The following is a 25,950-nucleotide window of genomic DNA, read 5'->3' as shown; positions in this document are numbered from 1 at the left end:
GCTGTCCTCTCCAGGTTCTAGTAGTCACTTTCTTCCCTTGCGTCTTCAGGCTAAGTGTGGTAACAACTCCCTATTGTAACTAGGCCTGGGATTCTATATACTACCCAGGCCTTTACAAATAGTCCCTGATTGGGGCTCCTGGGTGGCTCAGTCAGTGGAGCATTTGGTCCTTGATTTCTTGATTTTGGCTCAGGTCATGATCTCAGGGTCGTGGGATGGAGCCCTGGGTTGGGCTCTGAGCTGAGCTTGGAGCCTGCTTAGGATTCTCTCTCTCTCCCTCTGCCCCTTCCCCGCTCACTCCCTCTCTCTCTCTTTCTAAAATATATATAATTTCTTCCAAAAAACTCTAAGAAAAATCCACCAATTTTTTAAGTTGACCAAATGATTTTAATTTTCATTCAGAGAAAGAATATGTAAGTGCATGAGCATTGCTAAGAAAATGCAGGATGAGAGGGAATTTACCATCTTTGGGGAAGAATGGCTAACCCTACACCAAAGGCTGAAACAATTAAAGTGAGGCTGATACATTGATGGCATAATAATGTGCAACTTCCTTGCACCAAAATTATAGACAGAATAAGTTGCTTTAGGCGAATTGGGGGAAATTGCCACATATTTAACAAAGGGTTAACACTGCTCTACACAAATCAATAAGATTTTTTTAAAAATCCAAAAGAAAAAAAGCAAAAGACAAGTCTACTAAAAAAAATTAAAAAAAAAAAAAACCATGCTCAATAAACATACGGAAAAAATGTTACCTAATAAATTGAAAAATATTTTTTAACTATAACTTAAAATGCCTGTTAGACATCTAAGTGGAGATATTAAAAAGACAGTTGAATATATGAGCTAGTATTGGGGGAAAAAATCCAGTCTAGCAAATAAATCGTACTGAAAACTGAGACTGGGTTATACAACATCATTAATGCATTTCATGCTACCAAATTGTACACCTTTGAATGGTTAAAGTAATAATATTATGCTATGTATATTTTACCATAATAACCTAAAACAAAACAAAAACCATGAAACTAGAGGGAGTGACCAAGAGAATGAGTGAGGATAGAAAAAAAGTCTGAGGTCCAAACCCTGAGGTACTCCCAAGTGTTTGGAATCATTGTGGCTCAAAATTATATTGACTTTGACCTATCATATGAAAACCATTTTATGTCCTGACCCCTTACAGACACACACACATACACACACACTTAAGACTGAAGTTTCACAAAACAATACCTACTTTTACTATGTGATGTTTTCTGCTATTTTCTATATATTTCATTCTTTCTTTAAAAAATGTTTTTCACAAGAAAAACAAAGCAGAGGAGGGTAAATACTAAATGATGTGTAATATATAAGGTGAGAATGAACAGATGCTATTATTCCCACCTTCCAGAAGTTCATGTTAGCCCACTTCTGTTTTCCAAAGGCCCTCAGTAGTATCTGTTTTTGCTAACTGAAAGAAATCCGAAGAGGATTTTGCTTTTATGAAAAAAGGTAAAAAGTGAAAATAGCATTCGGTGTTTGTTTGGCAGTTAGCCCCCAGAGCAGCAAGGGTGTCCCCACCAAGACCTCCTTCCCCCCAGCTGCAGTTAGCAAAACCACCACATCTTTGAATTGTGTCTGTGAGCATCTGTGCTTTATCTCAATTTATTTTGTGCATCCGTTAGCAAGGTGCATTCTAAGGTATCAGAAAAGCCTAAGAATCGTTATTTCAGGGGTCTGGGAATGCTCAAAAAATTTTCTGTATGATTTAATAGTAATTGCTTCTTCACATTATGCCAGTCCAGCTTATGAAAGGTTTCATAGGAATGCTCTACTTTCATATAGTGGGGCAAAGCTGTATTGGAAAGGTAAGGGGGGAAATAACAAGCCAGTAGCAGAAGAAAGAAAATGGGGGAAAATATCGTTGCAGCTCTTTCTCTAAACCGTTTCCTAGAAATTTTTAACTATGGTAGTTATCTCACTACTGAATAATTACTGAGGCACTTGCTGAATTTATAGTTTCTTGCTCCAAGTAAAATTAAATGAAAAGCTTGTTTTTAGGCATATTATTTTACCAACCCCTTATTTTCTATAGTATGCTTCCAGTCTTTTTTTTTTTTACCATAAAATCTTTTTCTTAATTAATTTTATTTTTTATTTTTTAAAATTTACATCCAAATTAGTTAGCATATAGTGCAACAATGATTTCAGGAGTAGATTCCTTAGTGCCCCTTACCCATTTAGTTCATCCCCCCCTCCCACAACCCCTCCAGCAACCCTCTGTTTGTTCTCCATATTTATGAGTCTCTTCTGTTTTGTCCCCCTCCCTATTTTTATATTATTTTTGTGTCCCTTCCCTTATGTTCATCTGTTTTGTCTCTTAAAGTCCTCATATGAGTGAAGTCATATGATTTTTGTCTTTCTCTGACTAATTTCACTTAGCATAATACCCTCCAGTTCCATCCACGTAGTTGCAAATGGCAAGATTTCTTTTGATTCTTTTTGATTGCTGAGTAATACTGCATTGTATACATACACCACATCTTCTTTATCCATTCATCCATCCATGGACATTTGGGTTCTTTCCATACTTTGGCTGTTGTTGATAGTGCTGCTATAAACATGGGCGTGCATGTGTCCCTTCGAAACAGCACACCTGTATCCCATGGATAAATGCTTAGTAGTGCAATTGCTGGGTCGTAGGGTAGTTCTACTTTTAGTTTTTTGAGGCACCTCCATACTGTTTTCCAGAGTGGCTGTACCAGCTTGCACTGCCACCAACAATGCAAAAGAGATCCTCTTTCTCCGCATCCTCGCCAACATCTGTTGTTGCCTGAGTTGTTAATGTGAGCCATTCTGACAGGTGTAAGGTGGTATCTCATTGTGGTTTTGATTTGGATTTCCCTGATGATGAGTGATGTGGAGCATGTTTTCATGTGTCAGTTGGCCATCTGGATGTCTTCTTTGGAGAAGTGTCTATTCATGTCTTTTGCCCATTTCTTCACTGGATTATTTGTGTTTTGGGTGTTGAGTTTGAGAAGTTCTTTATAGATTCTGGATACTAACCCTTTATCTGACACGTCGTTTGCAAATATCTTCTCCCATTCTGTCGATTGCCTTTTAGTTTTGCTGATTGTTTCCCTTGCTGTGCAGAAGCTTTTTGTTTTGATGAGGTCCCAGTAGTTCATTTTTGCTTTTGTTTCCCTCACCTCTGGAGACGTGTTGAGTAAGAAGTTGGTGCGGCCAAAATCAAAGAGGTTTTTGCCTGCTTTCTCCTCGAGAATTTTGATGGCTTCCTGTCTTATATTGAGGTATTTCATTCATTTTGAGTTTATTTTTGTGTATGGTGTAAGAAAGTGGTCCAGGTTCATTCTTCTGCATGTCACTGTCCAGTTTTCCCAGCACCACTTGCTGAAGAGACTGTCTTTATTCCATTGGATATTCTTTCCTGCTTTTCAAAGATTAGTTGGCGATATGTTTGTGGGTCCATTTCTGGGTTTTCTACTCTGTTCCATTGATCCGAGCGTCTGTTCTTGTGCCAGTACCATACTGTCTTGATGGTTACAGCTTTGTAGTATAGCCTGAAGACTGGGATTGTGATGCCTCCTGCTTTGGTTTTCTTTTTCAAGATTACTTTGGCTATTCAGGGTCTTTTCTTGTTCCATACAAATTTTAGGATTATTTGTTGTAGCTCTGTGAAGAATGCTGGTGTTATTTTGATAGGGATTGCATTGAATATGTACATTCTTTGGGTAGTGTCGACATTTTAACAATATTTGTTCTTCCTATCTAGGAGCATGGAATCTTTTTCCCTTTTTTTGTGTCTTCTTCAATTTCTTTCATAAGGTTTCTATAGTTTTCAGCCTACAGATTTTTCACCTCTTTGGTTAGATTTATTCCTAGGTATTTTATGGTTTTTTGTGCAATCTTTTTTTAAAATTTTTTTTAACATTTACTCATTTTTGAGAGACAGAGACAGAGCACAAGCGGGGGAAGGGCAGAGAGAGACGGAGACACAGAATCTGAAGCAGCTGACAGCACAGAGCCCAACGTGGGACTCAAACCCACGAACTATGAGAACTATGAGATCATGACCTGAGCCTAAGTCAGACATTTAACTGACTGAGCCACCCAGGCGCCCCAGTATGGTTCCAATCTTAACAGAAGTGGCCAAATTGACACAATTTTGAGGGGAGAGGTGGGAACAGGAGAGGAATTGTTTAGTTTGGGCTAAAGATTTAAACCTAGAAACACAGACACAGTGAGATTCTAACCATGGAATTAGATGGATTCAAACCATGGAAGAAATATATTAGGAAAAGCTAGATGCTCCATTGCCAGCATCAGAGAATCTTTACAGTTTGCTAAACATTCTATTGAAAACATTTTTCATCTAAAGGGTTTGGGAAAACACTTGAGGTCATGGCAAGTAAACGTTCCACACCGCAAAACAGTTGTTCTCCCAGGCACCATTCATCATGCTGCCCCTATTGATCCTATTATCAAGTTTCCCTCTTAATCAAAGAACTTTTTATTTATTTTTAAATGTTTATTTATCTTTGAGAGGGTGTGAGTGGGGGAGGTGCAGAGAGAAAGGGGGACAGATGATCTGAAGCAGGCTCCACGCTGACAGCAGAAAGCCCCACGTGGAGCTCGAACTCATGGGTGAGATCTTACCTGAATGGAAGTCTGACGCTCAACCAACTGAGCTACCCAGGTGCTCCAATCAAAGAACTTTTTTTTAAATGTTTATTTATTTTTGAGAGACAGAGAGAGACAGAGTGTGAGTGGAGGAGGGGCAGAGAGAGAGAGAAAGACACAGAATCCAAAGCAGCCTCCAGGCTCTGAGCTGTCAGCACAGAGCCTGATGTGGGGCTCGAACTCACAAGTCATGAGATCATGACCTGAGCCGAAATAAGAGTCTTAACTGACTGAGCCACCCAGGCACCCCTCAAAGAACTTTTTAAAGGCAGACATAAAAACCCCTTTTTACTTCTTCCAATTGAATTAGTCTTTTCTATAGTCATATATTATACAGTCATAAGATATATCCTGCATATTTTACAAGATATGTTAATATTACTTTCTTATAAGTAAATCAGTCTTCACCAAAAAATAAATGAATAAATAAAAAGTTGGTCAAGACTCAGTCCAAACTCTTCAAATTGTATACACTAAATATGTGCAGTTTTTTGTATATCAATGATACCTCAATAAAACTGGTTTTAAAAGGCATTAAAGGGTGCCTGGGTGGCTCAGTCAGTTGAGCATCTGACCCTTGATTTCAGCTCAGGTCATGACCCTAGGTTCGTGGGATTGAGCCCCATCCAGGCTCTGCACTAAGCATGGAAACTGCTTAAGATTCTCTTTCTCTCCCTCTCTCTCTCTCTCTCAAATAATAAAATAAAATAAAGGCATTAAAACATTTTCACAGCCCATAGGTAGGTTATGGCCTACAGCTTGAAAACCTCTTAGAGGTGAGGAAGACAAAGAAGCAGCAAGAAATATGAGTGATTTGTAGGAATACTAGAGAGAGTGTTGTCCCAAAAGCCAAGTGAAGAAAGTATGTCAAGAAGGGAGTTGTTCATTCTTTCTCATTGCCAAGTAGTATTCTATTGTGTATATAAACCCCAATTTCTTTAACCATTCATCAGTTGATGGACATTTAGGCTCTTTCCATAATTTGGCTATTGTTGAAAGTGCTGCTATAAACATTGGGGTACAAGTGCCCCTATGCATCAACACTCCTGTATCCCTTGGGTAAATTCCTAGCAGTGCTATTGCTGGGTCATAGGGTAGATCTATTTTTAATTTTTTGAGCAACCTCCACACTGTTTTCCAGAGAGGCTGCACCAGTTTGCATTCCCACAAACAGTGCAAGAGGGTTCCTGTTCCTCCACATCCTCTCCAGCATCTATGGTCTCCGGATTTGTTCATTTTAGCCACTCTGACTGGTGTGAGGTGGTATCTGAGTGTGGTTTTGATTTGTATTTCCCTGATGAGGAGCAACATTGAGCGTCTTTTCATGTGCCTGTTGGCCATCCGGATGTCTTCTTTAGAGAAGTGTCTATTCTTGTTTTCTGCCTATTTCTTCACTGGATTATTTGGGTTTTGGGTGTGGAGTTTGGTGAGATCTTTATAGATTTTGGATACTAGCCTTTTGTCTGATATGTCATTTGCAAATATCTTTTCCCATTCCGTTGGTTGCCTTTTAGTTTTGTTGATTGTTTCCTTTGCAGTGCAGAAGCTCTTTATCTTCATGAGGTCCCAATAGTTCATTTTTGCTTTTAATTTCCTTTTCTTTGGAGATGTGTCAAGTAAGAAATTGCTGCGGCTGAGGTCAGAGAGGTTTTTTCCTGTTTTCTCCTCTAGGGTTTTGATGGTTTTCTGTCTCACATTCAGGTCCTTTATCTATTTTGAGTTTATTTTTGTGAGTGGTATAAGAAAGTGGTCTAGTTTCATTCTTCTGCATGTTGCTGTCCAGGTCTCTCAGCACCGTTTGTTAAAGAGACTGTCTTTTTTCCATTGGATATTCTTTCCTGCTTTGTCAAAGATTAGTTGGCCATACTTTTGTGGGTCCAATTCTGGAGTCTCCATTCTATTCCATTGGTCTGTGTGTCTGTTTTTGTGCCGATACCATGCTGTCTTGATGATTACAGCTTTGTAGTAGAGGCTAAAGTCCGGGATTGTGATGCCTACTGCTTTGGTCTTCTTCTTCAATATTACTTTGGCTATTCAGGATCTTTTGTGGTTACATACAAATTTTAGGATTCCTTGTTCTAACTTTGAGAAGAATGCTGGTGCAATTTTGATTGAGATTGCACTGAATGTGTAGATAGCTTTGGGTAGTATTGACATTTTAACAGTATTTATTCTTCCAACCCATGAGCACGGAATGTTTTTCCATTTCTTTATATCTCCTTCAATTTCCTTAACTTTCTATAAACTTTCTATAGTTTTCTATAACTTTCTATAAACAGTTTCCATAAACTTTCTATAGTTTTCAGTATACAGATCTTTTAAATCTTTGGTTAGGTTTATTCCTAGGTATTTTATGTTACTTGGCAATGAGAAAGAATGAAATATGGCCTTTTGTAGCAATGTGGATGGAACTGGAGAGTGTTATGCTAAGTGAAATAAGTCATACAGAGAAAGACAGATCCCATATGTTTTCACTCTTATGTGGATCCTGAGAAACTTAACAGAAGACCATGGGGGAGGGGAAGGGAAAAAAAAGTTAGAGAGGGAGGGAGCCAAACCATAAGAGATTCTTAAAAACTGAGAATAAACTGAGGGTTGATGGGGGGTGGGAGGGAGGAGAGGGTGGGTGATGGGCATTGAGGAGGGCACCTGTTGGGATGAGCACTGGATGTTTTATGGAAAGCAATTTGACAATAAATTTCATTTAAAAAAAAGAAATAAAGGAACTAAAATACTTATAAAAAATAAACATTAATAAAAATTTAAAAAATACAGCCCATCTTTTTTAAAAAAATAAATAAATAAAAATTAAAAATTAAAAAAGAAAAAGAAAAAGAAGGGAGTTGTTCACTGAGTCAAGTGCTGCTATAGAGAAAGATGATGATTGGGGGTAGATCAGTGGATAATACAATGACAGAGCCACTAGTAACCTTGACCAGAACAGTTTTTGTTGAAGTTTTGGTGAAGACAAAGACCTCAATGGAGAATATTTTTTATTGTCTTATTTTCTTTGGACTTTTCTGTATTTTCCAAATGTTCTACAATGCAATTTGAACATCAAAAAAATAATAATAATATAAACACACAGTTTTATCACAATTGTAAAAAATAAGTTTGTTTATTTAAAAGAATGTCGTAATTTGAAATTTTTCTCTTGTGAGCACCTCATTCTCTTTTTTAAAAATGTTTATTTTGGGGGCGCCTGGGTGGCTCAGTTGGTTGGGCGTCCAACTTCGGCTCAGGTCATGATCTCGCGGTCCGTGAGTTTGAGCCCCGCGTCAGGCTCTGTGCTGACAGCTCAGAGCCTGGAACCTGTTTCGGATTCTGTGTCTCCGTCTCTCTCTGACCTTCCCCCATTCATGCTCTGTCTCTCTCTGTCTCAACAATGAATAAACGTTAACAAAAATTAAAAAAATAAAAAAATAAAAAAAATAAAAATGTTTATTTTTGAGAGAGAGAGAAAGAGAGAACACACACCCATGAGCAGGGGGTGAGAATGGGGATCGGGGTGTCGGGGAGGGGCAGAGAGAAAGGAGGAGAGAATCCCAAGCAGACTCCACACTGTCAGCTCAGAGGCCAATGCAGGGCTCAGTCCCCCAAACCCAAGATCATGACCTGAGCCAATGTCAAGAGTCAGACACTTAACCGACTGAGCCACCCAGGTGCCCCATGAATACCTCATTCTTAATAGTACTAAGTAAAATGTCCTGATACTTCAAGCTAGACATCATCTAAACTTTCCTAAAATTTTTCCTCTATTTTTCTGTTCCCCAAACTTCTCTAAAGGGAAAGTAAGGTTTAATTATTTCTCTCTGTGTTGAAATCTCTTCCTGTTTTCAAGGATTCAGACTATGTTTTACGCAATATGATGGTTACAAGGCACCTGGGTCTAACAAAAATCCACAGGAATCCCCCTATCATCTTCAGGAAGACATGCATCTTCAGGTATGAGAAGCATTTTCATGTTTGTTTTGCTCGACTGCCAAAACACATTCCCCTACTGTGATAGTAGATCTGAGAGACACAGCTTTTGTCCATTTTTAGTATACTTAAATCTTACCCTGATAGGTTTTAAAGAAAAATTCCTGTTTGCGTGGGACGTGTTAACTCCTTTCCCCTTCAAGTACTTTTTAAAACAGATTTCGTTAGTATTTTATATTAAAATTGCATGTTTTAAAGCATGATAGTGTTTTATTTTTCTGTGATGTTTTTTCAAACATGGAATTCAACAAAAATCCACCATGATTGTGAAAAATACATCCATGTCACTTACCAGAGCTCATCATGTTAATGTTAGCTAGCCTGTGGACGTGTATTTTTTATTTGAAGAAAACAGGCAGGCAAAGGTGGGGAGGAAGCAGAGAACATTGTCTTTAATAAATACTCAGCTCTGGGTTACTTTGCATGCCTTTCATCTGTGGGATGCCAGGAACACAAACCGGACAGATGCAAAACTGATCTCAACCTGGGACGCACCTATCGCAAAAGGGACTGACTGCTTGTTAGAGGTCAGTGTGGTTGAGTAGGCAGTAATCTATCCCAGTCCGGTAGGCTAATTTGACATTTAAGTACATGTGTTAATTAAATTTTAGTTTGGCCTCATATCTGAATGTTCATTCAGTTTCAACCTCTTTTCCACAGTTATTCCTTGTGCTGGTCGAATTTTATGAGAGTCCTTGCACACCCAGACTCAATCTGGACTCCTGTGTGTAACTTACAACAGGTGCCTCTTGAGGAACTTTGTTGACCAATCAGCTTTATCTTTATGCCTGGAAAGTTTGGCATGATGCTTCATGACTGTGGTTATCATAAAGACACAAAGTGGTGGCTCAGCAGCAGGAAGGAGTGGGAACAGCAAAAAAAAAAAAAAAAAAAAAAAAAAGACCTAAAGGACATAATCTTCCCTGGCATTATAGGATTGGTATTTTGAGTCATAAATGTGCTTTTTGAGGCTAGGCAAAGCACCAACATTTTTACAAATACCTCAAAAGAATGACATCTGAATGTCAACATAGACTGGAAAGGGGGAAAGAGATGTGTCTCTACCTCACTAGAGAGAGAAACCACTATTACATTTCAATGAAAATCTCAGGTCCCTCCAGGGAGCAGTGCTGCTGAGGCCCTACCCAGATACCTAAAATACATTCTGCTAGGGGCTGCACACTGTAGCTTCCTCTGGAGCAGTGCCCTTGAGTGATGGGAGCCCCTTACCTGGCTGTGCATCACAGTTAGGTAAACACTCGTCTTACAACACACACCCAAAGATGCATGGTGGAGCCAATGACTGATAAAAGACCTCTCCAAGGTGGGGCAGATTCTTGGCACCATTTGCCTTCCAGAGCTCCCCTTAGGATGAGGCTGAGGCTAGCCTTCACATTCTTTTTAAAATTTTTATAAGTTTACTTATTTTTGAGAGAGAGAGAGAGAGAAAGCAGGGGAGGGGCAGAGAGAGAGGGAGACACAGAATCTGAAGGAGGCTCCAGGCTCCGAGCCCGATGCAGGGCTTGAACTCACATTGAACCCACAAGCAGTAAGATCATGATGCCCAAAGTCGGATGCTTAACCAACTGAGTCACCCAAGCGGCCCTAGCCTTCACATTCTTAATTAGCTTCTTCTTCCCTCTTCTGCTTTCCTCAGACCCTTACAGGTTTCTGTGGAAAGCACTCCCTCTATAAATCCTTTGCAGAAGCATTCATGTCTCGGGCTCTGCTTCTAGGGAACCTGACCTAACATACTCATCAGTTCCTTCAGGCATTCAACTGGTACTTATTGGACAATATGTAAACAAAAACCAAATACCTTCAGACAAGTAGAAGTATAGCAAAAGACAATAAAACAGAGTAGCAGATGGACAGCGACCTGGGCGCTGCTACTTTATTTAGATTGCTTGGTCAGAGAAGGCTTCTCTCTAATGAGTGAGCTGAGAGAGAGAGCTCTGTGAAAGAAAGGGGGGAGCGGTCCAGGCAGATGAAACAAGGGCTGGTGTGGCTGGAGCATCGCTGGCACAACAGAGCGATTCAGTATGTTTGGGTGGAATGTTATGAGACTGCTGATGTCTTATATCCTTATGCTTATTTGGTTTTGGTTTCAGAGACTTCCTCTTTAAGTGTACAGACACTTCAGAAGTCATTTTGGCCTCTGTCTGTGGAGAGAACCACATAGTAATTCCACTCCGTGAGAGAACGGGAAAGGCCTTAGGAGTTCTTGATTTTAACATTGGCAGGAATAAGATGCTATTGTATCGAGAATTTAAAGATCTGCAGAAAATGATAAAGGTGGTCCAAGCTGCCTGCTACGAAATATTGGGAGAAATATCTGGAGAAATAAAGAAAAACTATATCCTAGGTATTGTGAACGTAAATGTTATGGATTCATGGGTTTAATAAATTTGGGGGAATCACAGATTGCAATGAAGGATGCACTTTCTAAAAGAAATTGTTACAATATACAAAAATATACAGCATGAAAGGAATTCCCTCATGCAGTCTTGGGCTGATGAGTGTGGTCTATAAATTAGAGGAAAGGGTATTAAGTCTCATTTTCTTGGCTAGAATCATATGGTTTAGAACTGGAAGGACTCATAAAGGCAATATAGAACTAGCATTTATTAAATGCCTCATCATGTATCAAGCACTTTAAATATGTAATTTCAATTAGTCCTTACCCTAACTCTGTGAGGTGAATGGTGATACCTCATTTCACAGGTGAGGAAAGTGAAGCTCGGAAAAACTAAACAACTCACACCAAATCACACAGTTACCAAGTGATGAAACCTGGATTTGCACCCCAGTCTGGTGCTCTTTCCACTAGATTACACAGTATTCATTCGCTGGGACAAGTGAATCTTATCTTGTTTTACAGATAAAGAAGCTAAAAACCAACAGAGTTAAGGTCCAATAGGAGCTTAGTGGCAGAACCCAAGACTAGACCCCAGTTCTTGTGATTCCACATCCAATAGGCTGCTCTACTAAGAGCCAAACAAAATCAGTTTGGCCATAAGGGAAGGAAGAAGGAAACATGGAGACCTCTGGCTATCTAGAATAGAGTAAATAGAGTAACACTACATGGGATTAATCTGAGAGGTTTCTTGCCACCAGGTAGGGTGGAGTAAGTAGAAAAAAGAAGAAAATTTATGTTTTTTGAGCATCCACTATGTACTTACCACTAAGCACTTTTACTTATATCATCTTATTCAATTCCCAGATCACCAGGGAAGTAGGGATCAGCCTATGCTCACAGAAAGGAAAAGGATGTTCAGAGAGACAAACCTAAGAGTGGGTATTCAACCTGAGGTCCAACTCCAAAACCTGAGTTTTTACCTTTCCTCAAAGCCTCTTCCTGTGAGCTTCACTAGTGTAATCCATTTCTGCATATTAATTTCATGACTAGAGAAACGAAGATTGTTTAAAAGCATAGGATATGGCTGTCTTTTTCCTGGAAAAAAAAAAGTTTACTGTATTGTGTTCAGAATGCTACGAAAAACCAATATATGTACTGAACAACAGTGTGAGATGTTACTCTGTTGTTTCAGAGATTGAAAATGTAGGTGAAGTCCAGCGGGCAGGAATTCTCTTTTTCCGAATCATGCTGCAAGAGCTGCAGGAAAGCCTCCAACTGCTTACCTCCTTAGACTTTGTATCACTGTTACTCTATGACTATCATCCTTCGGTAGAGCCCACATACCTGCCAGACACCAAGTCCCAGGAGGTGGAGGCCAACACAAAACTAGTACATGACATCCTGTTAGCGGTTATCTTGTTCATTCATCCAGAGCTGGAATTATCAAGTGACTTCGGAAATTGGGACAAGTGTAAAATGGTAAGTTTTTTTTTTTTAAACATTCTTTTTGTTGAAGAATAACCCACACAAGTTTAGGTATACAAATCATAATTGCACAAATCCTAAGTGTACAAATGTAAGATTTTTTACACAATAAACATTTGTAACCAGCATCTAGCTCAAGAAACAACATTAATGGCACCCCCAAAGCCTTTCTTTGTACCCTCTCCTATCACTTACCCCCCCCCCCACACACGCACATTTTCTCACTCACCCCAAGAGTGACCAGAATCCTGACTCCTAACACTGTAGATTGGTTTTGCCTGTTTTAAAATTTACATAAATGGGGGCTCCTGGGTGGCTCAGTCAGTCGAGCATCTGACAACTTCAGCTCAGGTCATGATCTCACGGCTCGTGGATTCGAGCCTTGCATCTGGCTCTGTGCTGACAGCTTAGAGCCTGGAGCCTGCTTTGGATTCTGTGTCTCTCTCTGCCCTCCCTCGCTCACACTCTGGGTGTGTCTCTCTCCCAAAAATAAACATTAAAATTTTTTTTTTAATTTACAGAAATGGAATTATGTAAACTTATGAATTGGATACTCCCACTTGCTGATGCTCCCATAACTTTTATTCTTTTGTTCACAGTATGTTAACAGACACTTTGTCACGAACATTTGTGCCTTTGATCCAACTGCTAGGCATGTGGAAGTTAATTTAAAGCTCATTGGTGAATATATCAGAGGTAAATTTACACTTCATTGTGTTCGAAATCTAACAGCAATAAAACATAGTTACAATTCAAATATTCAGATATTTTTATCACAATAAAGCAAGTGCCTCATAAGTTCAATTTTTAGGAAAAATAGTTCTGATAGTAATCCTCTACAGGGAGGAACACTATAATCGAGTGCATTACCCAAAGTCACTGTCTATGCCACACGTTTGAGAATTCAGAATCATGTTCATCTCCCATTTTATTGACTACATGTGCATTATTTACTAAAAAACAATAGAGGATATGGGCTGCAGTGAGGAAAAGAAACAAGTACATTAAGGAAAAAGGCTATTACTATCTTTGGGTTTCAATGAAGAACCAAAGAAAATGATAGATCATGAGACTTTATACACGAGTAATGTAGACTTTTTGGAGAAGCAGAATCACCAGAAATCAGAGTAGGGGAGCTCCCAGGTTGGAAAAGGTGATGAGCTCTTTGGCCACAGAGAACTGACCACATATAAGAGTAAATATCCAGAGTGAAATAGGTGAAGGGATTTTCTTTATTTCAAATCTGTACTGAAATTCTAGTTAGTTCACATATTTAGTAAAATTGGTTTCAGGTGTAGAAGTTAGTGATTCATCACTTACCTATCACGTCCAGTGCTCCTCACAAGTGCCCTCCTTAATACCCATTAGGTGAAGGGGCTGAGGAGTGTATAAAATTGTGGAATCACTATATGGTGCACTTGAAACTAATACAACACCATATGTTAGCTACACTGGAATTAAAATTTAAAAAAAAATATCTATACATATATAGGCATACATTCTTCCATGGGTGTATGTTATCCCACCAGAGACCTCAGGCCATTTGTGCGAATGTACCAGTCAGGAAGAAATTTAAAGTTTGTATCTATTTTGTTACTGATGAAAAACTAACCATCAGTTGGGAAAATGGCTCTGTAGAAGTTTTTTACTAAACCTGTCCCTTTCCTCCCCTTCCACCTTTCCAACTCTCTGTAGAGACTCTGGACTAAGTCAGACGGGTTTCTAGACTTTTGTGATGTGCATATTATGCCAAGAGGCTGAGAACCAGAGAAAGTCTGAGAAGAGGAAGGCAACCACACTCCTCAGGGTGTCTCTGGCAGTGGAAGCATGTAGCAGTGAGCCAGGGCAGATAGATGAAGGGGAGAGATCGAATCACCTAGGAAAGCAAGATACTCTCAGAAGTTTGGGAATGCTAGAGAACAGGAGAGAACATGACATTCAAATAAAAGTTAAGATTAGAATTTCTGGGGTGCCTGTGTGGCTCAGTCAGTTAAGCATCTGTAAGCATCTGACTCTTGATCTGGGCTCAGGTCATGATCTCATGGGTTTGTGAGTCTGAGCCCTGCATCAAGCTCTGGGCTGAAGGTGTGGAGCCTGCTTGGGATTCTCTCTCCCTCTCTCTCTCTCTCTCTCTCAGAATAAATAAATCAACTTAAAAAAATAAAGATTAGAATGTGTATTTGGAATGGCTTCTGTAGCCTCATGACTCTGGGCTGATTCATGGGAGCCTCTGAATTTATAGATGTCACAGGTATCACTTCTTTTAAGGTGCTATTCAAGAGAAATTATAATAAGAGCAAAACCAAAGATTAAAACTTGTTTAACTCTATCCTTGTCTACACTTGTTCCATACTTGCTCCCTCACTGTTCACTGAAGACTTAAAAATCCAGAAGAAACATCTCTGTGTCAGTGCCTGCTTGCTGCTCCTCCTTTTAAGGTAGATTTAGTCCCCACCATGAGCACCAGTAGGCCCTTCCCCTCCACGTGCGACCTGAGTCCCTGCTCCACTTCGTAGACCCCAACATGCCAGCCCCTTGGCCTAGAGCCAGACCCTGCTGCTAGGGTCACTGGTGTCCTCCCAGACTGCTGTTTCACCTTCTCGGGCAAGGACACAGGCGCTCACCACTGAAAAATCTAGTCCTTTTGTCAGATGGGAGCTGGGGATGAGGAGCAAGCCCCACAACTCCCCATCTTGCAAGTGTGTTCAGGATTTGGCTCTCACCCTCAATTAGCTCATCTCCAGACAAAGACATCTTCTGTAACATTGTCCCAATGCTTTATGGGAATCTTTTCAGTTCAGGTTCCACCTCTGATTTGCCTACCAGAACTAACTCCTATAGTCATATGCAGCTCCTTTGTTTGGGTAAACATGCAAATTTCTGCCTCCTCTCCTCTCCTTTCAACTGTACTAGCCAATTCCTGAGCAGCCTTGATCGCCAAAGCCTCCACCACTTTCTCTTTTCCAACAGTGTCCTCAGGTGGCAGGAATTCCAACTGCAGTTAACACAGCTGGATTCAGCCAGAACCCTAATAGCCCTCAGGCCCCCCTTCCACCACCACTGCCAAACCTTTAGCATTATAGCAGTCTCTGCTGCAATCAAGAAAGTTCATAGGCCACCCAGACACCAACCCTCTCTCCTTCAGACGCAATTGTATTAGGAAATTGTAAGCTCTCCATTTAGGGAAAGAAGGGGAACTCACGGGGGCACCTTTCTGTTTGTGCCTGAAAGAGAAGAGCCTCTGGCAGGGCAATTTGTGGCTCAAAATTTATCTGAGCCTTCTAGCAGTGTTAACTAAAGCCCCAGTCAACAACACTACCTAGCATGAAATACCACCAACAGTGGTCATTTCTGCCCAGGTTGGGGAGGGACTGTTAACACAGCTCCTAACCCACCAAGCCTTTCAAACTAATGATTTTGCCAAGAAGATAAAATCAGGGCTGGTGATGTGTCTACACTTTCTTAGGACTTCTGCTGTCAACTTTCACCCTACTTCATCCTAGTTCTAGAAAGGAATATATATTTTTTTAATGTCTTAGAAAAGGTACACTTTATTTTTTATTCTTTTTTTTTTATTTTTCCCAGTTATTTTTGAGATATAATGACATATAACATTGTATTAGTTTAAGGTATGCAACATAATGATTTGATATATCTACATATTGAGAAATGGTCACCACCAGTAGGTTTAGTCAACATCCATTACCTCACATAATTAAAAGATTTGGGGGGGGCGGCACCTGGGTGGCTCATTTGGTTAAGCGTCTGCCTCTTGATTTTGGCTCAGGCCAGGTCTCCCAGTTCATGAGATTGAGCCCCGCTGATATTCTCTCTCTCCCTCTCCCTCTGCTTCTCCCCTGTTCCTTCTCTCTCTCTCTCTCTCTCTCTCCCTCCTCCCCCCAACTAAATAAACATTTTTTTAATTAAAAGATTTTTTTCTTGTGATGAGAACCTTTAAAATGTACTCTCTTAGAAACTTTCATATATACAGTATAGTATTGTTCACTATAATCACAAGGCTGTACATTACATTCCCAGAATTTATTTATCTTATAACTGGCAGTTTGTACCTTTTGACCACCTTTGCACATAGCCCCTATCTCTGGTAACCACCAATTCATGCTCTGCTTCTGAGTTCAGTTTTTTTAGATTCCACATGCAAGTGAGATCGTACAGTACTTGACTTTGTCTGACTTTTTTTCACTCAGCATAATGACCTCAGGGCCATCCATGTTGCAAATGACAGGATTTCCTTATTTTTATGGCTGAATAATATTTGTTGTATATATGTACACCACATTTTCCTCATCCATCCAAGTCTTGGATGTTTTCATGTCTTGGCTATTGTAAATAATACTGCAATAAACATGGGGGTGCAGATATCCCTTTGAGACAGTGATTTCTTTTCCTTCAGATATATACCCAAAAGTGGAATTGCTGGATCATATGGTAGTTCTATTTTTAGTATTTTGAGGAACCTCCATATTGTTTTTACAATGGCTCTACCAATTTACCTTCCCTACAGTGTACAAGGGTTCTATTTTCTCCATATCCTCATCAATATTTGTCATTTCTTGAATTTTTGATAACAGCCATTCTAACAGGTGTGATATGATATCTCATTGTGGTTTTGATTTGCATCAAAAGGGGTATTTTATATTCTGGTGGAATTCCAGGCAGCTGAATCCCACCTTTAGATTGAGGCTGTCATCTATGAAGGAGTATTGGACAGCTTTGTTCAGCAAGCTTGGCGTCCTAAGGCTGTGCCATTCATTGCATGTGAATGTTGCTGACATACTTTCCTGTAAGGGAACCCAGTGCCTCCAGTGACCCCTGGACCAGGACCCAGACAGCTGTGCATGCAGTAGTGCATCAACAACCTCTGTCACTCTGCCTAAAGCACTTCCAGTAGTTGTCCTCTTCTTCCTGAAGACCCATGACCTGACCACCTTCTCAAGGATCTATTTTCCCGACTCCACTTTGGACCTATGCTGCCAACTTTGCCTGCTCTTTCTGTAGGGTGTCCCATACCTGTCCCATGTCCCCATCCCAGGGGGTTAGACACATGTTATCTACCGGGAAATGTTATCAGACTTGGAAGCAAGAAGAATGATCTCTCATTTCAAGTGTGACCAGAATCACTTTGCTCTCTAGAGCCTGTATTTCTGCCAAGTGGCCATACTTCCTCCCCATGCCTAAATCCAAGGGTCTCTAAGTCTATAGATGCTGGTCTCTGCAGGAGTTCCCCTGCAGGAGCCCTAGAGCTCCTCCTCTGCCAAAGCAGCCAGATAGATGTGCTATTACCATCTATAAAGAAACTCACTAGCTTCCTCAAAAAAAAAACACCACCATGATCCACCAGAGATGGCAATGGAGGGAGATGACCCACCATCATGGGGGAAGGACTGCTGGACTCAGAACCCTGATTAACTGTCTTCAAGATTCACCTTCCCCAGGCGATCTTTCCCTAAGCACTATTGCCACCATCGTGGTGGCTCTAGCAATTGCTATTCTCTATCTCCCTCCATTGCAAGAGTGGGACAAGCCTCTCCTTCATTCCTCATGGCACAGCTGAAGATGAGATAGGAACCTTTAATAAGACACTACCAACTTTCCACAAATAAGAAATGTGAACACAGCACTGAACTGAATATGCAACTGTGATCATATGCCTGGTTCTTTTAAACAAGTCAAAGTGAAATGAACAAGATACCAAGAATATTGTTTTGTCCTATTAATTTGGACCCTCTATATACCCTCATTGGTTTGGATTTAGTTACAGTTCTCTACCGCCTTCTTAGACTTGGTTTCTTGGGTGGTGATTCCTTCTGAGATTTGTTGTTTTCCCACCTGCAATCACAGTTAGACCTGGGTTAAACAGGGAGCCTTGAGGGTGCCTTTTATGAGATGCTCACCAGATTTCAGGCTCTAGAGGAGGAAACATCCATTTAGTTTCAGAATAGATTCCTTTTGTTCTGGCAAATACCTCTTAAAAGGCGTTGTATGAAAGATATTGGAGAAGCACTCAACTCACACACTGTCTGGGAAACTAGTTTAGGGTTCAGTAAAGACCTGGGGCCTGGATGCTTGACCCATTTCCCAAGCATGCAGACCCTTTCCATCTCTAGTCCAAGTCATCCTGGGGGAAAAAAGAAAGAAAAAAAATCAAATCATCAATTCTCTTTTTGCTTTTGGTTTTAAACAACATGGTTTTATTTATCTAGGTACCATCACTGATGCTTTAATATCCAATAAGGTCTGTTAAAAATCAGTTTAATGAGAACATTTTTCTATTTAAGGCTAAGATATTTTTCCAGATTTTCTTGACACAGTTTTTTTTTTCATTTTAGTGGATGTTAAATCATCTTTTATCTCAAAGGAGTATAAAAATTATATGTTTTTTTAAAGTATTTTAAAAGGTCAACTGGAACTAAAAGCCTTCTAACAAAAGAGTCATTAGCCCATCCCTCTTCTCTCTTCTCAGTCTCCCCAGGTCCCCTCATCAGAGGCCATTCTTTTTGACTCTTTTGACTATTTCTTCTGGCATGTGCACATTTCTGTCTTTTTAATAGTGTAGAGCATTGCTATCTTTTCATTCCTCAATTTTAAACCTCGTCAACTGATTTCCTCTTATTATAGATGAAAGTTGAGTTCTGTTGTACCACCATTCTCTTATCCTGTCCTCTCAATGTAATTATATTATCATTTGGAGTTAAATCAAAATGCATTGTTTACATGATTTTGCCTATGCAAATATGATCCACAGCTGAACATAAAACATATTTTGGTTGCTCCTTTTTCACTCTTTGTCTTTCCTGAAGTAAATAATTCACTTTTATTTTTTTTTATTTATTTAAAAAGTTTTTTTAATGTCTATTCATTTTTGAGAGACAGAGACAGAGCGCGAGCCGGGGGAGGGCCAGAGAGAGATGGAGACACAGAATCCGAAGCAGCCTCCAGGCTCTGAGCTGTCAGCACAGAGCCCGACGCGGGGCTGAAACCCACGAACTGTGAGATCAGGACCTGAGCCGAAGTCAGAAGCTTAACCAACTGAGCCCCCAGGGGCCCCTTAGTTTTAGTTTTTAAGTTCCTAAATTTTCTTTGTATTTCTTGACAATTCCCACCCCATCCATTTTGTCTCTCCATATAATTTCCCTTGGGGGAAGTTTTATCAGGTGATTTTTTTTAGTTCCATTTTTTTTTTTTTTTTTTTTTTTTTTTTTTTTTTTTTTTTTTGCCTTAAAGCCATCCCTTCTAGAGATCTTGATTCTCCTTCTATCTGGGGTCTTCCCCCACCCAGATCTGCTACTCAGTTGCCTTCCTGAAATCCATTTTGCTGCTATCATAGGGATTTACTTTGCCTTGCTCTGAGGTAGCGTATCTCTCGTAGTTTTCTGAGAAAGAGTGTGTGAATGGTAAATTTTTTGAGACTTTCATGTCTGAAAATGTTCTTATTCAACCCTCATATTTGATTTTTAGTTTCCCAGGGAACATAATCTTGAAGACAATGACCCGTTGTCTTTTTTGAGAAACTGAGATTGTAATTCATATACCACAAATTTCACCAATTTATCCTGTACCATTCAGTAGTTTTTAGTATATTCATAAAGTTTTGCAAACATCACCACTAATTTTGGAATATTTTCATCACTTGGAAAAGAAACCCAGCACCCATTAGCTGTTCTATTCTTTGCCCCTCCCTACCCCTACCCCTGGCAACCACTAATCTACTTTCTGTCTCTAGGATTTGTCTGTTCTAGACATTGCATATAAATGGAGTCATACAAGATGGATTCTTTCACTTAGCATAATGTTTCAAGGTTCATCTTTGGTCTATATATCAATACTTCATTCTTTTATTATGGCTGAATAATACTCTATTATATGGATATAGCACATTTTATTTATCCATTTATCAGTTGATGGAGACATGAGGGTTGTTCCTACTTTTTGGCTATTGTATATAATGCTGCTACAAACATTTGTTTACAAGTTTTTGTGTGAGCATATGCTTTATTTTGAGAGACAGGGAGGAAGGGAGGGTGTGAGTGGGGGAGGCAGAGAGAGAGGGAGAGAGAGAGAATCCTAAGTGGGCTCCGTGCTGTCAGCACAGAGCCAGCCGGATGCAGGGACTGAACCCACAAACCGTGAGATCATGACCTGAGCCGAAATTGAGTCTGACACTTAACTCATTGAGCCACCTGGGCACCCCAACAATAATTATTTTTTGAAGTTTTCTCTTCCCTGTTGTTTCTCCTTTCTTTCTGTTTTTAGTGTTTTTGTCTGTATCTCATTTCTACATCACATCACTGGGCAACTTCCTCTCCCCAACACTAGAAATTTATTTCTCAAAGGGGATAACATAGAAAGTCTCTGGACTGGGGGACATCAGACACAGTTGAGAGGGAGAGGAGAGTGAAAACTGGGAGATTATGAGTGTGTTTACTGAATATAGAGCCCTCTGTAAGCTTCCTCGACAAAGCTCCAAACAAAAAGGAGGAAACAAAAGGACAAACAGCTGATACCTGTACTTTCGGGGTGTAAGAAAAATACTATAGGACTTTTGTTTGTAATTATTGCCTATTGCCCATCACTGCCTACTTTGTTTTAAAATGAATGATTTATAAATAAATATACATGTATTGGGGCTCATGCTCAATATTTGTTACTGATGGAAGTACATAATCAGAGTTCAGAGTCTACTGCATTAAACTATGAATTTTTGTAAAGCAAATTGCATTGATTTCAATTCTCACATTAAAAAAAAAGTTTATTTATTTTGAGAGAAAGAGAGGGAGAGAATGAGGTCGGGAGGAGCAGAGAGAGAGTGGGAGAATCCCAAGTGGGGCTCATACCCATGAACGGTGAGGTCATGACTGGGCAGAAACCAAGAGTCAGATGCTCAACCAACTGAGCCACCCAGGCACCCCTCTCATATTTGATTTATAGATATATCATGAAAAAAAAGCGCCAATACAATGTGATATTGTAAGGAAATTATACCAACAGAAATGAAACTAATATGCCTGCAAGAACACAATGTTCAGTCTGGAGCAAACTTCTACCCAACTTTGGGTAATTCGAGAAAAAAATGTGTTTTTACCTCCCCATTTAACACTGATCCTAGAAGCAGCACTCTACAGTACATTTTGGATCACTTTAAGTTAATGATAACATAGTAAGTGCCTGAAAGCCATGGCCAATATGGGTGTTCTGACCTACTTAAGAACTGACTGAAACATGCACACACATGATCTTTTAGCTATATGATGTTGCAGGACATTCAGCCCATTGCATGTGGCAGTAATGTTAAAAGGTGGCACAAAGTATACAAAACAATAGAAATAAAGGAACTAAAACTAAGAACTAAGGCTAAGGAGAGAAGCATTCAAGAAATACTTGGGTTATTAGTTGAAAGGAGCAGTTATACTTTGACTTTTGAACTTGATGCTTAAGTACTTCATTATTTTTGCTTTGCCCATCTTTCTAATTGCCTATAATTCCCAAAAGGGGAGTTTACTAATCTAGTGTTAAAACAGAGATCTGTAAAGGGAGTTTGAATTAGAAATATCCTGGACTATCCCACAGCTTTCAGCAAAATCAATTCCTTATGTAATTAAAAGTTTGATTAAACTAGAACCTACAAAAATACCATTAAATGTTTTTGAGTTAATAGGTTTATAAACAGATTCAAGGGTTTGACCCAGCAATTCTTTTAGCTCAGATTTCCTCCAATAATTTACTATAAGCTTTACCAAAGCAAAGCAAAAACAAAAAACAAAAAACAAAAAACAACAACATAATTTCTAACAGTTAGAAAAGAAACAAATTGGTTTGAAAGAATTACCAAACCTGTGCAACCTGGCTCTTGTCATCTGCCAAGCGGCAAAATCTGGCGTCCATCCACCACAAGAGGGCAGTAGCGCTCAACCGTTGTTAATGGGAACCCAACAGAGCCAAGGAGGCTTCATTAGAGAAATCATTACAGCTGTTGTTAACACATCACTCTCTCACTGGAAAACGCAGGCAAACAGGAACCACAACCCAGATAGGTTCAGAGCTTCTGTCCTGGGTAACAATAAGACAGGAAATAAGCAACAGGGGCTTGTGAAAGGGAGAGGCCTCCCACCCCATCCTCATGTCCTTGAGTCACCGTGGAGATGGCCGACTAGCTTAATAATGGCTGCAGATAGGGGTCTGTTTCATTTGGATGTTGAGATAAAAACGCTGTGGCAGGCAGGCATCAATGGAACAGAGCTCTTGATGGGGATTTGGAAAGGGCAGAAAGAATAAAAACTGTGGGGTGCAGCAGAGCCGATATCTCAGAAAATGAATTAGGTTTGGTTTTAGGTGTGTTCTGGGATGAACTTTAGATTCATAACACTGGAACGTTAAGATAATGAAAGTAATCTTTCCAGCCTATAGCATTACTTTGTAAAGTTTCCAGGAAGTGAATTAATAAAAAAAGGAATCAATTACAACTAGTGCACCTCAATATTTTAAGTATGTATCTGGATTGGTCTGGGATTGCCCAGAACTTGAGATGAATCAGATATTTGTACTATGCTCTCATGACCGCCATCTGTTTTTGTTTTATTCATTTGTTCCTGAGCTATAATCTGAAAAGACTTTTAATATTTGAAAGACCTAATTTAACCATTCTGTAATTTAATGTTGTTTCAACATTTATTGAACAGTTACAACCGAGAGAAAAGACAGTGCCTCTGTGTGTGTTGAAAGAAAAAGTTTTAGAAAATTGTACCTCCATGTTTTAAATCAGCCTCAAATAAAAATTGAGACTTGTGAATGTTTCCCAGTTTTTACGTGCCTTTCATATCTTGTATTGTACTTTTGTTGAAGTCAAAACTTTGAAATCATAGAAAGGCTAAATCTAATTCAGGGAATCTTCTTTCTTCATAGAAAGAAGGGATAGAATATAGGGAAATAAAATGTTCTGTCATTCTTTTTAAGTTTATTTATTTATTTTGAGAGAGAGGAGGGGAGGGGCAGAGAGAGGAGAGAGAGAATCCCAAGCAGGCTCTGCATTGCCAGCGCAGAGCCCGATACAGGGCTCGAACTCATGAACTGTGAGATCATGATCTGAGCCAAAATCAAGAGTTGGATGCTTAACTGACTGAACCACTCAGGTGTCCCTGTTATCCTTTTTTTTTTAATTTTATTTTAGAGAGAGAGAGTGCAATCAGGGGGAAAGGTGCAGATGGAGAGAGAGAGAGAGAGAGAGAGAGAGAGAGAGAGAGAATTCTATGCAGGCTCCATGCTCAGCACAGAGCCAGACACAAGACTTGATCCCAAGATCCTGAATCATGACCTGAGCTGAAATCAAGATTCAGATACTTAACCAACTGAGCACCCAGGCACCCCGTTCTGTCATTCTAATACAGATCCATGAAGGACATACTTGTCATTAATGAGCCATTGGATAGAAGATGACATTTAAAAACTCTTATTCAATTATAAGTATCACTTAATGGTTTCTTCAACTCAAATAGCAAACATTTATTGGATTAGTCACTGTGGTAGACATAAGAAGTAACAAAAATGAATAAAACATCGAGCTAATGGTGAGAGGCACCTGAAAGAAATATTGCAGCTACTCTGTGACAGATTTTTAAATATCTTTTCTTATTAATCCTCATAACAGTTCTGAGGTGTTATCCCTGTTTTGTAGAAGAAGAAACAGGCTAACACCAATTAAGTGGCCTGCTGAAGGTCACAGAACTAGTTGGGGTAGTGCCAAGATTGAAACCCAGATATGTTCAATTTTAAAGTATATTCTCTTTTCATTGGACCATTCTATCTGGATATTAGTCACTGACTCCTGGGAAAAAGTAACTTTTATGAATGGCAGTTTAATAGTTTACAATTTAACAAATGAAACATATGGTGTGCAGTTATTACATATTTTAAAATAAATTTTAATTAGGAAACATTTTAAACATAGAAATTACAGGGGTGCCTGGCTGGCTCAGTTGGAAGAGCATGAGACTCTTGATCTCTGGGTCCTGAGTTCCAGCCCCACGTTGGGTGTAGAGTTTACAAACCAAAGTTAGAGACTAACACCTGTGTAATCATTACAGAGCCATATTCTGTATCCAATCTGACATGTTTGAGTCAGACTTTTTTTTTTTAATTTTAATGTTTATTTTTTGAGAGTGAGACAGAGCACAAGCAGGGTGGGGAGGAGGGAGCAGAGAGACACAGAATCTGATGCTGGCTCCAGGCTCTAAGCTGCTAATGCAGAGCCCCATGCAGGGCTCAAACCCACAAACCATGAGATTGTGACCTGAGCCAAAGTCAGATACTTAACCAACTGAGCCACCCGGGCGCCCTGAGTCAGACATTTTTAAAGAAATAAAACATTAGAGAAACAGTTGAGACTTTCTACCTCTCCTTGATCCCTCCCATTCTCTTTTTTTCCTCTCTAGAGCTAAGACTATTATGAATTTGATGTTTATCAGTTTTATGCATGATTCCTCACTTTTACTTACATGTTTATGAATCCATAAACAATACAAAATTATTTTGCAGTGTTTTAAATTATATTTTAATTGTATCCAAAAGAACATATTATTCTACAACTTGCTTTTTGTGATAATACGTTCTGAGATTTATCCACAATGTAATGTGTAGCTTTAGTTCTTTATTCATTAAATGCTATGCAATATTCTATTATATGAATGTATCAAAATTTCTTTATCCATTTTCTTATAATTATACATTTAAACAAAATTCTGCCATGGTTTTGATTCAAAGCATACCTGATGAACTTTCATCATAATACTGGAACTTATATATTTTAATAATAAAGGTACAAAACTATCCATACTAACTTTTTTTTTTCTTGGTATAGATCATTCTCGAATTGAAGTATGGAAGTTTGGTAATAGTGTCATCGAATACCTATACCACTGGGCACACATCTGTTTAACTCTCATGGAGCTAAGCAAAAAAACAAGTAGTGCTATTGCACCCCCATTGCCCTCCAAAACTGACTCCTACGTGTATGCAAAAATGCCAAAGGGAAGCTTGCCAGGGAAATGCTAATGAATTGGTATTCAGGCTATTTTTGTCATGTTCAGTTTTGCTTGTTAACTATAAAATATCTTCAATTGGAAAGGAGTGTCACATAGACATATTTTGCTCCTAGACATTGACCTCAGCATTTTCCAAAACGAAAATGCTACCTAAGGAGAAATTTGATCTAAAAAATATCCAGTTAAGGTAGCCATAACCAAATGCATGTTATAGGATATATTGAAAAGTTTCCTTTTAGTTTTAGCTTTGTATCTGCCGTGGGACTATTGTGGTTAATTGGGTAGAATTATTTCAACTCTTTAAAGGTGCAAAGTAAAGACTGAGGATTTATGGGAAAATGGCTATTTTTACATTAAAGGAGTACCAAATAATAAAGATTTTAA

General features: G+C 39.3%; 1 protein-coding gene across 7 annotated transcripts in view; it reads left to right on the top strand.

Moving 5' to 3' along the window:
* The window catches only part of EFCAB5 (EF-hand calcium binding domain 5), a 190,885-nt gene extending 165,309 nt beyond the window's left edge, over positions 1 to 25,576 (top strand). For 5 of the 7 annotated variants that reach the window (XM_047833726.1, XM_047833723.1, XM_047833721.1 and 2 more), the window contains 5 exons: positions 8,528 to 8,631; positions 10,779 to 11,032; positions 12,219 to 12,505; positions 13,111 to 13,207; positions 25,383 to 25,576. In XM_047833726.1, coding sequence (XP_047689682.1) covers positions 8,528 to 8,631; positions 10,779 to 11,032; positions 12,219 to 12,505; positions 13,111 to 13,207; positions 25,383 to 25,576 — 936 coding nt within the window. Of the gene's footprint in view, positions 1 to 8,527; positions 8,632 to 9,115; positions 9,195 to 10,778; positions 11,033 to 12,218; positions 12,506 to 13,110; positions 13,208 to 25,382 lie in introns of those variants that run through there. The other 2 variants (XM_047833727.1, XM_047833728.1) reach the window with 2 other exon arrangements.
* Positions 25,577 to 25,950: the final 374 nt, after the last annotated feature.

The sequence above is a fragment of the Prionailurus viverrinus genome, chromosome E1, assembly GCF_022837055.1.
Source record: "Prionailurus viverrinus isolate Anna chromosome E1, UM_Priviv_1.0, whole genome shotgun sequence".
Taxonomy (NCBI): domain Eukaryota; kingdom Metazoa; phylum Chordata; class Mammalia; order Carnivora; family Felidae; genus Prionailurus; species Prionailurus viverrinus.
The sequence above is the reverse complement of the archived record's forward strand: the minus strand, read 5'-3'. Positions and strand labels throughout refer to the sequence as shown.